This window comes from Musca autumnalis, unplaced genomic scaffold (genome assembly GCF_047663935.1).
Source record: "Musca autumnalis isolate F117 unplaced genomic scaffold, ASM4766393v1 scaffold_5, whole genome shotgun sequence".
NCBI lineage: Eukaryota > Metazoa > Arthropoda > Insecta > Diptera > Muscidae > Musca > Musca autumnalis.
In genome coordinates, this window is record NW_027412088.1 from 97,171,246 (window position 1) to 97,189,995 (window position 18,750).

Consider the following 18,750-nt stretch of genomic DNA (forward strand, 5'->3'; position numbering starts at 1 on the left):
CCACTTTGAGAAATTCTGTTTAATGTGGGCGTGAGATGAAGATCTGAATATATAAACTCAAATGACGATAACGTGGATCCACGAAAATCACTGAAGGGACAGGCTTAAGTCATGTTATATTTTAAAGTTCAATCTTCATGTAGTTCTTCTTTTTATGCGCTATTCAGAATTTGCTATCAAAGCGCCACAATTCAAAATATGACCCTACCTTTGTAATTAGAAAAAACTAAATAAAACAAAGCTTTAAATACATACATATAGGATTCTACATTTATATTTTTATATCACACACACCTTTTGAGCAACGATTCTGATTACATATATCTTTTGAACATATACATATAATGCATCTTCTTTCACTGCAACACAGACGGTGTATACTTCCTGAGACTGCAGGCAAATTTGTTGGTCCGCAAGACAAGTTCCTGTCCACGTAAAACACATAAATCGGAGATATTCTATATTTTGCGTTGTGGTCCCTTTACGTGGAGATTAATGCAAAATATTCTGGAAAAAACACCAAAATCTATGATATGTATGTACTGTTCATTAATCTCCTAGAAGTACTGGCATACAAACTTGACGTTGAAGTTACCCTTGGGAAACGCATTGTTGGGATACTTGCAAACAACACCCATTGTAGGCACATTACTTCCAAAAAGAGATATGTTTTCTTCCTTACGCGTTTTGTCTTCTGTAGTTGCGAAGAAATAACATTTTCAACTTAAAAATACAAAAATAAATATTAAAATATAATTTTGACAATTTGTCTTTCTATCGATATTCGTCGGTATGTGCTACCGATTTATACAATCGGTAACATAAAGTTACAGAATAACACATTCGTTAACTCAACCGAATATTTTCGTTAACTAACGATGTCGGTTCGTTATTAAAAAAAGTTACAGAATCGCACTACTGATCCCAGTTTTTAGGGAACGACACAATACCTAAAACAATTACGGGATTTTGTTAAGGGGACAGAGTTCCTTAATTAAATTATAGTAGAGTCCCCTTGTTCAAAAAACTTAGACTAGAGCGCACAACAGGCCTACTTCATGGCTTATGTGTATGTCCACCAGGACATGTGGCGATTACTCGCCCCTCTTTTCAACCTAACCTAACCTAAATGGACCATAACTTTTGTGTGAAAACTGTAAAAATTCTTAATATACTGTTTCTATCCTTATGCCTGGAAGAGACATTCCGAACAAGTAAGTTATGCTTGGAAGACGATCTTTCGACCTTTCCATTGATGTCAATTGCGTTGATGTACGTGATCAGATAACAGTGTTGTAGCCTAACATATCCAGTTTTTTGTTTGTAGTGTTATCGTAAACACGCTAGAGGTCGATATTATAGTTCAATAGTCACGAAATTATCACGAGGTAAGAGTTTAGGTTGAAGAAAATGCCTATAATTTTGCATGATGACCATTACTATTGTATGAAAAATATAAATATATATTTTGCAGTTCAGTTGTCCAATTGGATTTTTTATACAAATATTGCAGCATGGGGTCGGTTCGCCAACTATTCTATACCCTCAGCCTTTAGGGTAAAAGGAATAAAAAGAAAATACGACCAAAGCTGTGCCTCATCCAAATAAAATGTTTGGAAGAAATTAGTTTCAGACAATTTGGAATCGATTTGGCCCTGTCCGTTCATCTGTCTCTCTTACTGTCTATCTAACTGGATAACTCCCGAACGGATCTACCAATTCGAACCAAATTTTACACTTCGTAGTATTTTGACCAAACTTAGTTCAATTTCAAATATGGGCTATATTGGTTCACTCCTCAGGGCAGCTCCCCCACAAAAGTTCAAAATTTGTCTGAAAAATGTTGTGAATTATTATTCCTTCCAGATATAGATCGTGAAAAACTATATCGGTCCACACCTTTGAGTATTTAATTTAAGAGTCCTCTCGAATCGTTTTGAATTTTTTCATCAGATTGTCCTTGCGGTCCCCTTTATGATGGTACAATTGCAATGGCAAGACCATACTTCCTGAGATTATGGTAGAAAAGCTCACAGAAACTCTGAAAAACAAACAAAGAAACTAACTAAAATGGCAAAAAACGCAAGATAACTCTCAAGGGGATTTTCTGATTGGTCCAAACTTTGCACATCCTATTATTTCATCCAGTTATGTATCAGGTTGGAATATGGACTATATGGTCCTGTCCTTCGAGTACCTTCCACACAAAATTTGGGAAAGAGCAGATTGAGGACCCGTCTCGGATCTATTTGATATTTTCTTTTTTTTTTTTTTTGAAGAAGGTTATTTTCGCCGTCCCTATTGCAAGGGTACAAATTTTCCAGAGTAAATCCATACTTCCTGAGATAATGGTCCAAAATTTCGAAAAAGTAATTCTTAAACTTTTTCAAAAATCAGAAATTAGCTTACTAAAATTGATTTGGTATAGCCTTAAATTTTTTTTTTAATTTTTTTCCTTTTCAAATGGAATTGTAAAGGAATTTTGGTTATTACCATATACCCTTTCTAGCCTAAAGGCTGAGGGTATAATCAGGCATTGATGTTTTCCTTTTGAGTTAAAACCTGTCTATTGCGCAGTTTTATTAAACTTAATCTGACTGGGGAGTATATTTACATAACATACTATTTTCATCCTTGCTACCACTGAATACCATCGGCTTTAAATAGTAATCTTTTCATAACTTGTTAGACCAAACATACTTTTCAATATTGGAATTTAAATCGCTAGAACAATTTATATGGGTGCCACCGTGGTGCAATGGTATGCACACCCGACTTGCACGCTGAAGGTCTATTCCCCGGTCAGGCAACATCAAAACATTTTCAACGGTGGCAAAATACCCCTCAGTAACGTTAGCGACATTTATTGAGTACTTCAGCCATGTAAAACTTCTCTGCAAGTGGTGTCTTAGGACACGCCGTTTGGACTAGGCGATAAACTGTAGGTCTCATATCATTAAGCTACTATGAATCATGGTGCTCTCATTGATATGAGAGAAGTCTCTCTTGAAGTCTTAAAGAATAATTTATATTGTATCATGGTTCACAGCCAACGCATTTCCTGTTTCACGACATAGGGAAAATTAATTAGAAATAATAATTTTTTTAGAAGAAGAACATTTATTTTCATATTAATAACAATTAATTTCCAAATGATAGTAAAAGTGACACTTATTTGTATGCCAGTGTAATATATGTATGTATGTATAAATTGCAGTGTCTGAAATAAATCTCAATTGACCTTATCGCTTAATCGAAATTCTTCAAATTCTGACCTTCTCAGTTGGCTTCATTAAAACATCTTGTCCAAGCCCATAATAATATTTACTTACAAATACAAAGTTTGGGAAATTCTGACCAAAGGTTATCAATACCCAACAAATTGGAGCAGTTTCGAATGCTGCTTGTTAAGAATTGAAATCGAAATTAGATTTTAGTTTCAATTAAGTAGCTGAGTTGCAAGCAAGCGGTTCGAGATTGTGACAATGAATATATATTGGCTCAAGGTAAAGCAACGCGAATTAAGTGATCTTCTAGAATAATTTAAGGAATTGCAAAACTTTCACTTCCAGCTATTGGCATTACTTGCCACCTGTTTCCTGCCTTCGGTGCGGGCGGAGTATAAGAGAAATTGTTTTAACGAAACATGTGCCCGTTGGCTGATGAAAGATATGAATGCGGTGTATTGGGAAAGTGCCACAGCTTATCGCCAATTTGCCGATGATGTTCTAAGTCCGGAAATATTAATGCGTGAAAAATTACGTCCCTTCTATCCGATGATGCAGCTGTTTGATTGGAAAAATTTCCAAGATCCCCTATTGCGTAGACAATTTGAAGTTTTGTTGCGCGGTGATAAATACCCAGCCATGAATTATGAATTCAAACGAGCCACGAATACCCTCAAAAGCATGGCTAAACAAAAATTTGTTTGTAATCGTGAAAAAATGAATGCATTTTCGGGTCGAAGATGTTCTGATATGGCCTTTGTGCATCACATTAAATCGATTATCACGAATAGCGATGATTTGGAAGAGATCAAATGGTATTGGGCTGAGTGGCGTAATCGTATGCCAAGCCAGGTTAAAGATGCTCTACACTATTATATTAGCTATTATCAAAATATGTCAACGCCTGAAATGCCAGCATCCGCTATATGGTATGATCAGTATGAAGATAGCAATTTTATACAAGAATTGGAGGAATTAATGGACGCCATACAGCCATTTTATCGTGAAATGCATGCCCATTTGCAACATGCCCTACGTGTTCGCTATGGTGATGATATTATCCCGAAAAGTGGTCTTATACCGCATCATCTAATGGAACAGGCCATGTATCAATCTTGGAAAAAACAAAGTGTTTTACGCAACCCCTTCCCACAGCGTAAGCTACCAAATGTCCAGCAGGAAATGGATGAACTGGAATGGTTCCCCTTTGATTTGGTGAACATTAGCAGTCGATTCTTTGGTTCCATGGGTTTTGAAAATTTGACCGAGTAAGTAGAAGTGAGAGTCAAAGTTGTGATATGTTTTACCGCGTTTAACGATTTTTTACTGAGAGAAGAAAAACACGATCCGAGAGTTGGCCTTAAACTGGATTAAAGCGTAAATGATTGAACGTTTGCGTAGGAGATACCTCAAGGAATGTAGTGACATAGTCAATCTTGCAACTGAATCTAATTTTGAGAGTCATTCCTCTCAATGGTCACCGTGCCAATCAGCCAGTTTAGTTTGACACTGTGGGATCTTTTAGAGTCTTTGGTCCATTATATCAAGAAGCGTGGACATGCCACAAAGAAAAAACATTATTACGTTTTAAATCGGATCGCAAAGAGCACCTTTAAAACTATCCTCGAACAGCCTCTAAACTGCAGTTATGTGGCAATTGCGGACTTTTGTGAGGGAGATATTCGAAGGTGTTGTACGATATGTGTTAGAAGGAAATTTTAAGTTGTGGTCATTTTCGACAAAATTGTATACGCAATTCGACAATGCCGACGGGTTTCGTAGAGATTTTGTGACATTATCTCAGGAAGTATGGACTGGAAAATCAAAGCGATTTTAGAGCAGCTCTTAAACTGCACTTTTCCGAAATTTTGTGTGCGAGATACCCGAGGGAATGGACCGATTGGCTCCATATTGGTACCTCATCGAAGTCTAGTAGAAATTTTGCGATGTGCAAAGTATGGACTAAATCGGTTACGCCCTTCAAGCGTTATCGTGGGCACAAACTTTCAGAATATTTACAAATTTTTGTGGGGAGGTATCTGAAGGAGTTGGCCGATATAACCCATCTTCGAACTTAAAATAAGTTTGGACAAAATATTACGAAAGCCAAATTTTGAGCCGAATCGGTTGGTCCGTTTAAGAGTTATCGTGCGCTCCAGCCAGCCAGACGGACGGACATGGCTAAATCAACTCCAAATTTATTGAAACGGATTTCTTCCAAACATACTTGGGATCTAAAACCATTATTTCGGTGAGGCTCGTTTTGCCCGCATGAAAGTGTATACACCCTCGTTAGTATAAATGATGAAGGTATACAAAATATACTTCCTCTGAGAATTAGCTGTGCACCATTTTAGCGAAGAAATTTTAACTTTTGTGGGAGAGGTGCTCGAAAAAGTAGACCAATATGGCCTATCTGATCTATGTTTAGACAAAATTTTATGAGATGCTCAGCTGCGATCCGTTGATCCGTTCGATAACACTATGCAACACTAAAAATGCAAACAACTTCTAGTATACATTTTTTGAAAGTACATATTTAGACTACAAAAACCCTAGTAGGGTTTTGTCCTGTCAGATCCAGTTCGGATTTTATGGCCTCATCTAAACCGGGCTAAATCTAAACTTTTTTGCATTTATCAGGCCTTTACCTCGGAAACGAATAGGAATTTGGCCTTGCTGTCTTTAGCAATATTGTAGTCCTAAACTAGTAGAACTTAAAACTCCATCTAGGGCATCAAAATCTATAAAATATAGAAAATTTTACATAATTGCTGAAATTCTGGTCAGTATCGGCTAAACTATTGGGAGTTGAACCAAGTAACCTTTTGCAGAAATCTTCCAAATAAAGTTCTCAACAATTCTTTAGAACATTCTGAAACTCTAAAATGCTTACTTCATATTGTTTCAGCGGTATTTTGCATCATATCTTTTACAACACGTATTTCAAACACAGTTCACACCAACAGTTAATTCTCGCATTTCGGATTTCACTACATTATTGACATTTTAATTAAATCGTCGTTGAAAAATGTACTGAAAACAACGACATAGAGGCATTTTACAACAATGACATGTTCTGAAGAGTTGTGTACTACATTCCAGGGAATGTTTTTCCAAAAGAAAATATTCAGAAAAAATTAACGGTTTTGGAGAAACGGTTCGAAATGTATAAAAATTGTGGAATTTTTGCATATATTTTGAAATTTGAGGCAATAAATGTAGTTTTTCGAGTTTATTATTTCTCCAAATATTTTATTCTTGTCCTTTTCTACAAATTTGCTTCAGAGGTCAGAAGAAGATTCGCATTGATTTCAGAGATATAGCCCCGAATTTCTTTTAAAACTCAATATTTAACCATGTTTAGATGGGGCCATAAAATCCGAGCTGGATCTGGCACAACAAAACCCAAATAGGGCTTCTTGTCGTTTGGGTCTGTACTTTCAAAAAATCATCAGTTCGAATTGTTTGCACAAGATCACCTTAAAAATGTTGCACAGTGTAATTATTGCTCCAAATTGTCTGACATGGATTCATCCAAACATGGTTCGGCCCATTATTTCGTAGGGGTACATTTTGGATCTACCAAAATTAATTTACCTTCGCTATCCTAAATACTATCTAAGACTAAGTTAAGTTCCGACACAGCCAAGGTTCAAGTAAGAGACTCACCAACCTAAACAAAGGGATTTTATATCCCCATAAAGTATATATACTTGATGTCTGCAATGTCCGTCCGTCTGCCACATGAAATCAATATACCACCCGAAATATTTGTACTACCCGAAAGTTTTAGACTCAAAGAAGATCAAATTTCGATAAGATAATGTGGCTAAAACTTAAAAATTCCAATAATCAAGATCAATGCTACCACGGGGAAAAAGGAAGACGATTATCTATACTAAAAATTCTTTTCAGGAATACCTCATAATCCCCTGGAAGACAAAACACCAAAATTCAGCCAATTCGGTGGAATATTTACGCAACAATCTTCAAAATCCCGAAACTCGGGAGGTACCGTTCAAGGCGTGGACCTATATGAAGGCGGGGACCTATACCAACAAAATTAGAGGGGAAAGTTGAATACCTCAACAAACACTAAATACCAAATTTCAGCCACTTCGATGGATTATTGTGGCCATAACATTCAAAATATCGAAATTCGGGAGGTACCGTTCTATGGGGCTATATTAAGAGTGGCCTGTACCGAAAAATTTTTGGAGGAAAGTTTTGTACCAACAATAGAGACTAAGTAGAAAATGTCTGCCATTTCGGAGGAAACCTGGGGCCATAACCTTCAAAATACCGAAAATCGGGAGGTACCCGTCCGTCTATGGGGGCTATATAAAGGCGTGGGCCTATACCGACATATTTCATATGGGAAGTTTTGTACCATAAATGATGACTAAACACCAAATTTCAGCAATTCGGAGGAATATTGAGGCAACAACCTTCAAAATACCGAACATCAGGAGGTACCCTTCTATGGGGACTATATGAAGGCGTGGACATGTACCAACAAAATGTTGGGGGAAAGTTTTATACCCTAAATGAAGACTAAATACCAAATTTCAGCCATTTCGGAGGAATATTGAGGCCAAATCCTTCAAAATACTGAAAATCGGGAGGTACCGTTCTATGGGGCTATATGAAGGCGAGGACCTATACCGACAAAATTTTGGGGACTGTTTTATACCCCCAGTGAAGACTAAATACCAAATTTTAGCCATTTCGAAGGAATATTGAAGCCAAAACCTTCAAAATTCCGAAAATCGGGAGGTACCGTTCAATGTGGGCTAAATGAAGGTGTGGATCTTTTCCGACAAAATTCTAACGGAAAGTTGTATACCTCCAGCGAAGACTAAATACCAAACTTTAGCCATTTCGTAGGAATATTGAGGCAACAACCTCCAAAACACCGAAAATCGGGATGTACCGTTCTATGGGGGCTATATGAGGGCGTGAACCTATACCAACAAAATTCTGGGGTGAAGTTTCATACTACAAATGAAGACTAAATACCAAATTTCAGCCATTTCGGTGGAATATTGAGGCCGCAACATTCAAAATACCGAAAATCGGGAGGTACCGTTCGATGGGGGCTATATGAAGGCGTGGACCTATACCGACAAAACTCTGGGAGAAAGTTGGATACCCCCAACGAAGGCTAAGTACCAAATTTCAGTCATTTTGGTGTGATAATGAAGCTAAAACCTTAAAAATACCGAAAATCGGGTGGTACCGTTATATGGGGTCTATATCAAAACGTGGACCGATATAGCCCATTTGCAATACCAAACATGATAGGAGTAATAGAAACTTCTATACCAAATTACAAAGCTTTATCTTAAAAATTTCGAGCTGCATCTTGATTTCAACAGACGGATGGACGGACGGACAGACGGACATGGTTATATCGACTTAGAATTTTACCCTGATCAAGAATATACATACTTTATACGGTCTCCAATGAATATTTCGATGTGTTACAAATGGAATGACAAATTTAATTATACCCTCCATATTATGGTGGAGGGTATAAAAAAACAAAACCAAACACAATAATTATGTCGTATATAAAATATACGAGTTTGCTTTTAAATCTGTATGAACCGCAATGTGGGGCTATACCAAAACATTGACATATACCAAACATCTTTATTAACAAAACTTCTTCATGAAGGAATCGAAATATTAAATTACCTTAAACTAAGTTTGAAAGAAATTTTTGAAAAACTTTTAGAGTTATGTTGCACAATAGCCATTTTAGTATTTGCTTGGACCATTATCTCAGGAAGTATTGACTTACTCCGGAAAAAGATTGTACCGTTGAAAATGGGGCCGCTAGAACAACATACTGAAAAAAAGAATCAAAACGATGCGAGACGAGACGTGACGAGAAACTTCACCTTTTTCGAATTTTGTGTGGGATGTACCCGAAGGAGTGGACCGATATAGCCCATATTCGAACCTGATACATGACTGGATAAAATAATATGATGTGCAAAGTCTGCACCAATCAGAAACTCCTGCGAGAATTATCTTGCGGATTTGCCATCTTGGTTGGTGCCGTCAGGGTTTCTTGGATCATTAAGGCCACTATCTCAGGAAGTATGGACTTGCGCAAGAAAAACAATTGTACCGTCATAAAGGGTGTCGCAAGGACAACCTGCTGAAAAAAATTCTAGACGATCTGTGAAGAGCTCTTAAACATAACTTTATCCGAATTTTGTGTGGGAAGTACCCGAAGGAGTGGACCGATATAGTCCTTATTCCAACCTGATACATGACTGGATGAAATAATAGCATGTGCAAAGTCTGCATAAATCAGAAACTCCTTGCGAGAATTTCTTGCAGATTTGCCATTTTGGTTGATGCTATCAGGGTTTGTTGGAACTTGAAAGGCAATATCTCAGTACCGTCGTAAAGGGAGCCGCAAGGACAACTTACGGAAACAAATTTCAAAACGATCCGAGAAGAGCTCTTAAACTTCACTTTAACCGAATATTGTGTGGGAGGTACACGAAAGAGTGGACCAATATACTCCATATTCGAACCCGATCTATATCTAGAAGGAGTAATACTATGTGCAAAGTTTAGACCAAATCGAATGCTCCCTTCGAGAGTTATCGTTCACACCATTTTCCAGACAAATTTTGAACTTTTGTGGGAAAGGTACCCGAAGGAGTAGACCGATATGGCCCATCTTCGAACTTAAACTAAGTTTGGACAAAATATTACGATACCCAAAATTTGGTACGAATCAGTTAATCCGTTAGAGAGTTATGGTGCGCACCAGAAAGCCAGACAGACGGACAGACATACGGACGGTCATGGCTTAATCGACTCCAAATTTTCTGAAACGAATTTCGTCCAATCATACTCGTCAAATGACGCCTGGCGATACTGCGTGTTGCCTAGGCCGCCAAATTTTCTAGTTCCCCCGTATACCGTCATAGAATAGTACCACCGGATTTCGTTATCCCACTGAAATGGCTGGAAGTTGGTATTAAGTCTTCATTGGAGATATAAAATATTCCGGCAGATAATTGTCGGTACAGGTCCACATTTTGATTTAGCCCCGAACTTAACGCCTTCTTTCGCTCGTTTTATTTGCATACCCTCCACCATAGTATGGAGGGTATATTAAGTTTGTTTTTCTGTTTGTAACATATCGAACTAATCATTTGTAACCATATAAAGTATATACATATATTCTTGATCAGTATAAAATTCTAAGACGATCTAACCATGTCCGTCTGTTGTAATCACTCAAGCGTTCGCAATAATTGAGCTACAGTGCTATATTTTTGCACCGAGTGTCTTTTTTGCATAGGCAGGTCATGTTCGAAGATAGGCCATATCGACCCACGTTTTGGTATAGCCCCCATATAATATCTCCCGATTTTCAGTATTTTGACATTTGAGTTTCCCAGTAGTCACAAAACATCTTCTCCAACATTGCCAACATACGTCCATGTTTTGGTATAACCCCCATATAACGGCACCTCCCGATTTTCGGTATTTTGACGATTTCAGCTACAATTTTCAACCGAACTACCTGTAATTTGACAGTTGATGTTCCTATTGATCACAAAATATCTCCACGAAACATGTTCAACATAGGTCCATGTTTTGGTATAGTCCCCATATAACCACACCTCCCTTTTTTCTGTATTTTGAGGATTTTACCTAAAATTTTTAACCTAACTGCCAGTGAATTGACTTTTGGACGTTCCATTGGTCACAAAGTTACTCCAACAAATTGTCAACTTAGGTCCACATTTTGGTGTAGCCTCCATATAACGGTACCTCCCGATTTTCGGTATTTTGAGGATTTTAGCTACATTTTTGACCGAAGGATCCGCAATTCGACATTTAAGGTACCCAGTGGTCACAAAACTTCTCCACCAACAATTATCAACTGGGTCCACACTTTTATTTATCCCCATTTAAGGTTGCCAACCTATTGAAGGCATTTCTATATGCATTTTGTTTACCTTATTTGGGTATCAGTGATCACAGAATATCTCCGCCTCAAATTGTGGACAGGTTAGAAAATAATTATTCCGTTTCAGTTCAGAATATTTTATGGTGGAAGCCATAAAAAGTTCAGCCCGGCCGAACTTAACGCTTTTTTACTTGTTAATTCTGTGTTATTAATTATGTATATGCGAAGGTTTATTTGGTGGTTCGGTTAATTCTGACTATAGGTTCGTTGACCATCGAATTCTTATAAGGATACGCAGGTAGACTCATCGATGCCGATAGAATGCTCATTTTTAAGAGGGTTACAGTTGTCGGCTCGGTAGTAACCAGATTTAGGCAGCGAGCTAGTTGTAGTAGCACGGCTTGGTGCAGTCGAATTATATCAGTGGACAAACACCCCATTCTCATTAATTGTAATTTTAATAAACAATTTTCTCTCGCCATTTTACAGAGACTTTATACGTGATCATTTCATTGAAATGGAACCCTCAGAGGGTGGTCCCGATTGTAAATCTCGTATTTTCACTTATGGTGAAATTGAACTGAATTACTGTCCCAAGGTGTATTATAAGAAACTATTGCAGACGCATGGCGATGTTACACACATTCAATATGCCATCTTGAAAAATAACTATTCGGTGGGTCTGAATCAAGAAGCTGCTCCTGGCTTTGGTAATGCCATGGGTGAGGCGGTAATTTTATCTGTTTCCACACCCAAACATTTACAACAACAGTTGGGTCTCTTGACAAATATTGATTATGATGATGTTTTGAATTTGAATCGCCTATATCGAATGGTAAGTATTTTGAATTTGTTATTGGGACATATTTTAATCAATAATTTTTCTGCTCAGGCTGTCCATACGATCTTAACGATACCCATGTATTTCGTCCACGAAAAATTATGGATTGATATGATCGATAATAAAATTTCTCCCGAACAATACAATTGCCATTATTGGAATTTGATGGCCAAATACATGGGTGTGGGACCCTCAACACAGACTAAGGAAGGTGCCTATGATATGCCCTATAAATTCTATGAAGGTATTGTGGAGCAATCAAGAAGTACCAGGTGAGTGAATAAATATTTAAAATGTCATTTTAATCAATTTAAAATTATTAAGCTATAACTTTCTTTTATATCAAAGTATTTAAATATATTAAATGCCTTGGGTATGGGAATGATAACTTAAAAAATATTATAAGAAATGAAGGGACAATGAGTGACTTCTTAGGTTTAGATGTAAGGACGCATGACTGTATCTCTCTGGTGTGTCTTCTCTTCATCCTCACATAGCCTGCAGTAATCAGCACCGCTTCCATCCCAACAACAAATTCGGGGTCTTACATAACATATTCCCATGATGAACCCTACATCAAATCTGATCTCGGCTTTGTTGAGTAGAAGTAAGACTGACCCTGCAACCGTACTTACAGTGGAAGTTCATTAGTGATATGATTGTAAAATGGGGCTAATAGGTAAAAAATACCTTAAATCGGGAGGTACGGTTTATGGACCCATAGACCCCATTTTCAGCACTAAAAGTTCAGTTGACTTAAGAAAGATTTGAGCCAAATTTTGTCAGCCTACGTCAAGTGGTTGGCAGTTAAAGAGTTTTTACCCCACACTTGTGTAAATACTCGGATATATACCCACTTGTTTAAAGGATTGTAAAAATATCCATTTTGAAACGATTTCACAACCTAAACACAGGAATGGGGTGTAAGATGTTGTATTGGCGATTAAATATAGTAAATACCCACAAATGGGTATTTATCCAATTTACCGGGTATTTACCCACTGTCCATCTCTAAGTGTGGGTAACTCAATACTTCACTAATGACTTTTAACGTTCTAAGAGAACAACGTAAACACGCTGTTGCCGTGAAGGTGACCAGGTGGACGTATTAAGACAGTGGTTATCCTTGCTCTGACGACTCGTCGGAATCTGCAGCTGTTGAGGGTTTGCTGGTTGTCGAAACCCGGGAGGTTCCGCCGATAGTTCTTAGATAGTCGGGAACCTTGATTATGGTTTGTATATACTAAGGAAATCAGGATGACGGTTTATATAGAAAATCAGGATGACGGTTTATAGATAACCGGGATGGCGGGTTATATATCATCAGGAAGAGGGGTTATACAAGGTGGCGCAAAAGTAATCCTCCTATCAGAATATGCTATAAATTTTGCGATTGGCCCCTAATGTCAGTTCTGTTTTGACATTTGTGTAGTAAACACAAATACACGCTAATAAACAATGTTACGATATACTGCTCCAGAACGCGGAATATTGGTGACTTTTTATTTGACCAATAATCGTCGTCGTTGACTTTGGCACAACGTGAATTTCGTCGCAGATTTTCTTGACGTCCAACGCCTACTGATGAAACACTGCGACGTTTAGCCGCTCGCCTCGAAGAGACTGGCACAGCACGAGATTTCCTGGAAGTGCCGTCGACATCGACCAGACGACGTGGCACGCAAATGGGTATCAGTCGACGGTCTTTACAGCGAATTTTGTTACAAGATTTGAAGATGTTCCCGTACAAAGTCCAGACGGTGCATCAGCTGTTAGCTGCTGACCACCAATTGGCTCAAACATACGCTCAAGGATGATGATTTTTCATCAAAAATAATCATGAGTGATGAGGTGCATTTACGTAAATAAGCAAAATTTAAGATTCTGGGGCACTGAAAATTCGTGTATAACCCATGAAGAGCCATTACACCCGCTCAAAGTCACTGTATGGTGTGCTGGTTTTGCTGGAGGAGTCACCGGACCTTTTTTCTTTGAAGACGTCGCGGGCCAAACGGTTACTGTGAATGGTGAGCGCTACAGAGCAATGATCAACGAGTTCTTTTTGCCGCAACTTGATGAATTGGGATTGGAAAACATGTGGTTCCAACAGGAACCACAACCAATATGCTGAAGGATGCATTTTTTTAATTACAGCCAAAAAACATCGGAAGTTTACTTTTGCGCCACCTTGTATATGATCAGGAAGCTGCTGTTATGAAAACGGTTCACAGATAAGGGTTCGTCTATAACGTTCGATACAATCGGTGTATTCGGCGCTCGCCTGTGGTTGATCCGGAATACGATGCGTGCGGCAGTCGATTGTGGAATTCGGCAGGAACTGCTGCTGGTGTTCGGGAACACGATAGGTTCGGCGTTCGGCTTATGGTGTTCGGGAATACGTTGATGTTCGGATAGTTGATGTTCGGATAGCGAGATATTCGGCATTCGGCTGTTGGTGTTCGGGAATACGATGGGTTCGACTGTTGATGTTCGGGAGCACAATGAGTTCGGCAGTGGATGTTCGGGAATACGATGGCTGTCGATGTTCGGGAGCACGATGAGTTTGGCTGTTGATGTTCGGGAATACGATGGATTAGTGTATAAGTTTAGTGTTATGGTCTAATTTCTACCATGCGCTATTGGTTTCTAACTACGGAACAGCTGACCCGAAGGCCCTGTGGAACCGCTGACAAGAAGGCCCAGTGGAACAGCTGACCCGAAGGACCAGTGGATGTATTAGCCACCACAACTTAATGGGTAGCCCTCAACAAGTATTCCCAACGCTTTAGCACCGAAGCTTAAGTTGGCGGATTTAGAACAGTCGTTTGTTCCAACCCGTGTAGCTAACTCCCTGCAGTAGTAAGATCGCCTTTCTGCAGCAACTCTGGAATACTTAAGTGGCCTGGAGTACAGAGTGAATGAGAATTATTCGCAGTGCGCGTTACGGCGAAATAACACTGGAATTGAATTCTTCGTTGCATTACATGTTAATACACAACAGGTAGACAGATGTAATGCAGTGGCTGCTGCCTATTGAATGACTGTTCAGTATGTCTGCAGTGTATTGGATGGTAGCCGGTATTGTGTTGTTGCGCTATATGCAGAGTATTTAGTGGTAGTCAGTATTGTGTTGTTGTGTTATATATGCATGTATGTGACTACGTCACGTTAATATGAACGGGGGAGCACTCATTGATATGAGGGAAGTCTCCCTTGTCCCTTCGGCGATATGTATGCACCCTGCCAGCATTTAGAAGTGAGTTTCTCACTCCCTCGCCTAGGAAGTCACTCCGGAGACACGCTAAGGAAGATCGTTGTCGAATTACACAAACAATTTCTATAGCCTTGTTGTGATTACCTTTTATCGCGTATAGCGACACTTCTTCTATTTTCCGTCCCTTTCATAATTTGTTCGATTTTTCTTGTAATTACAAAAAAATTTTTGGTCACATAACCCGTGCTTTTATAACTGACTCTCTGATCTTTTTCTTTACAGGAAACTCTTTGGTGAATTTTTGGGCTATCAAATTTATCGCGCCATTTGTTTGGAAATCGGGGAATTCCAACGTGGCAATGCCTATAAGGTTTTGAATAATTGTGATTTTGCAAATAACAAAGAAGCTGGTAATATGTTGAAGTAAGCGTAAATTACACATACATTTGTTAACGGCATAAACACACAATTTGTTTTTTCTTTTTCTCCTCCTTCACCTCCTTAGGCAAATGATGTCGGTCGGTTCAACAAAATCCTGGCGTAAAACCATCAAACCCCTGACCGTACGTAAGATTGAACGAATTTCAGCTACAGCCTTCTTGGAATACTTTGAACCGCTCAACACTTGGGTCACCGAAGATAATGTCGAGAAAAATCTTCATGTGGGCTGGAAATACGATGATAGTATGTGACTGACCTTGATATCCTGACTTTGATGTGACAAAAGATAAATATTTAATTTGTTTTTTTTTTTCTTTCCATTTTAGAATGTCAACAACGTTCAGCATAAAAAAAGTTTTGTTGCCGATGATGTTGTGCCTTGGAGGATACCAAATCATCCATATGAGAATCCTGTGTTTGTCATTGTCATTGACGAATGGACAAATTATTTAAGGATTTCTTCTTTTATTTCGGATTTTTTTGCTATCTCTTGTTGTTGTTGCTTTTCTCTATTGTTTATTTGTATTGAAGGTGCATTTTGGAAATAAAGCGATGATTCGGTTCAAATATCAAAGGGCAATAGTTTGCTGGAAAAAAATAAAAAGACATGTGATATAGTTGTTTAATTGCACATTCTTTGAAAATATTTACGATCTGATACGAATTTAATGCTAAGTTGAAAAAAAGATGAAACTCAACTAAATGGGATGGCGAGTGTACATTTTCGCTAAATAGCATCTGTTTGGGAATAATATTATTATTTTTATTTCAACTCTGACCTTATTTATATAATGTTCTATAGCTGGTGGTAGATGAAATGCAGGGTCTGCAATGTTGGCACCAATTTGCCAAAAATCGGAATATTCGATTCAACTATCATACCAATGCAAAGCTCCTACCTAAGCAAATCAGATGGATGTGGTTTGTGGAATTCAGAAGCGTAAATTTCTTCGTCGTAATGACACCCAGCAAAAATTCGGACCCGTTAGCCATTATGTAACCGATTACAAAGTAATGTAAACAAAAATAACTACTTATGATACTCCTTACTAAGCTATGGGTACGGTGGCACAGAGCGTGTGTGTCCGACTACAAATCAACCCTCACCGCCGCACAGTGGTTCAGAAATCGATTTTCCTGGCTAAAACCCCCATTTTTCTTGTCACCGATTGTTAATTTTTATATGGGAGTCGATAGTAATATAATAATTGTTCCACAAACATCCCAGAAGGGACAAAGGAGACTTCTCTCTTATCAATGAGTGCACCCCAATTCATATTAGCTCAATGATATGGGACCTACAGTTTATCGCCGAGTCCGAACGGCATGTTTTAAGACACCACTTGTAGAGAAGGGAATGCTGAGAGATTCGATAGTAAACATATTAAAACTAAGGAAAGCAAAAAATTAGATCAAAATGTTGGAAGGTGTGGGAGTGGCGTGCTCCTAAAGGCGAAAAATGTTTCCCAATTTTGGAAAATACGTAATTTTAGCAAATCTCTGGAGAAAGAAATAACTTTTTCTCAGAAACTATAACAGATATTGTGTAAATTTTTTGTGAGGTAGGTAGTATTGTAACTTTTAAGAGCCGTTTTTATAAATTACAGTAGCGTTTACACGAAGTGAGATATTTTATTTTTCCTCAGGTACTAAATTTTAGTGAAATTCCAAGTTTAGGGGACTAGAAATTTTAGGGAACAGCTTGGAACAAAGTTTCGTTTTCAGAGAATGATGCCCGGGAGTGTCTAGCAGCACCGTTCCGCCAGTCTAACACTTTTTTAAATTTTTTTCAAATTACATGGGTAAAAAATGTGTGTTTTTATAACCTCAGCATTTATGCTAACGAGGGTATATACACTTTCATATGGGCAAAATGTGCCTCATCGAAATAATGGTTTTAGACCTCAAGTATGTTTGGATGAAATCCGTTTCAGACAATTTGGAGTTGATTTAGCAATGTCCGTCTGTCTGGCTGGCTTGGACGCACAATAACTCTCGAACGTAATATTTTGTCCAAACTTAGTTTAAGTTCGAAGATTGGCTATATCGGTCCGCTCCTTCAGGTACCTCCCCCACAAAAGTTCGAAAATGTTCGGAAAAATTGTGCGAATGATAACTCTTAAAGATAGAAACCGATTTGGTCTATACTTTACAAATAGTGACTTCCCACACAAAATTTTAAAAAGTTCAGTTTAGGACCTGCTCTCGTATCGCTGTGGTTTTTCTTGTAACAAATTGTATTTGTTGGGGCAAGTCCATACGTCCTGAGAAAATACACTGAAAGTTGCAAAAAGGCCCTATGGCACCGAGTGTAGTGGTTGGAGCGCAAGATAACTCTCAAACGGATCTGTCGATTCGGTCCGAAACTTGGCCTTCGTGATATTTTGTCCAAACTTGGTTTAAGTTCGAAGATAAGCCATATCGGTCCACTCCTTCAGGTACCCCCCACAAAAGTTCAAAAATGTTCGGAAAAATTGTGCGCACGATAAGTCTTGTAGGGATAAGTCTTATATATACCGGATATAGATCAGGTTCGAATGTGGACCATATTTGTTCATTTCTTCGGGTACCTCCCACACACAATTTCGGATAAGTTCACTTTAGGATCTGCTCTCGAATGTCTTTGCTGGTAAACCTTATTATTCTTCTGCCGGTTTCTTTAGCTCATTTGGCCGGGCGGTGTACACTCAGTACCATCATTTGTGATTGGATCTGTGGTATCCTTCTCATTTTCGTAGTATTGGCTACCAACAGCTTGGAAGAGTGCTTTTTCCATAACCTGACCACGCTATCTGTATCTGTCCCCAAATTACCTAGTAGGAGGATGTGTCTGTACCAAATCCATCAGTTCGATGTTTCACTCTTTGGTCGAATTTTTGGACTCCGCTTTCCAATTTCCCTATTTTTAATATAATAATAATTTTTCACAACATTCGACGTATGTATATAATCACGGCAAGAGTCCATCGATCAAATTAAGTCTAACTACGAACAAGTAAAAAAAGCGTTAAGTTCGGCCGGGACGAACTTTTTATACCCTCAACCATAAAATATTCTGAAATAAAACGGTATAATT

General features: G+C 38.3%; 1 protein-coding gene across 1 annotated transcript; it reads left to right on the plus strand.

Annotated features, from left to right (window-relative positions):
* The first annotated feature begins 3,384 nt into the window (after window positions 1-3,384).
* On the plus strand, window positions 3,385-16,278 carry LOC141404716 (angiotensin-converting enzyme-like). The gene is made up of 7 exons (XM_073988367.1): window positions 3,385-3,506; window positions 3,573-4,495; window positions 11,668-12,013; window positions 12,071-12,291; window positions 15,516-15,656; window positions 15,739-15,917; window positions 16,001-16,278. The coding sequence occupies exons 1-7, from the start codon at window positions 3,486-3,488 to the stop codon at window positions 16,021-16,023; spliced, it is 1,854 nt and encodes a 617-aa protein (XP_073844468.1). The 5' UTR covers window positions 3,385-3,485; the 3' UTR covers window positions 16,024-16,278.
* Window positions 16,279-18,750: the final 2,472 nt, after the last annotated feature.

What these genes read in the sequence shown, in the direction of transcription:
- LOC141404716 (XM_073988367.1), top strand. Translation starts at nt 3,486, where the DNA reads ATGAATATATATTGGCTCAAG. An exon ending in GGTTTTGAAAATTTGACCGA is followed by an intron (nt 4,496 to 11,667) that starts GTAAGTAGAAGT and finishes GCCATTTTACAG; the next exon opens with AGACTTTATACGTGATCATT. An exon ending in GGGCTGGAAATACGATGATA is followed by an intron (nt 15,918 to 16,000) that starts GTATGTGACTGA and finishes TTTCCATTTTAG; the next exon opens with AATGTCAACAACGTTCAGCA.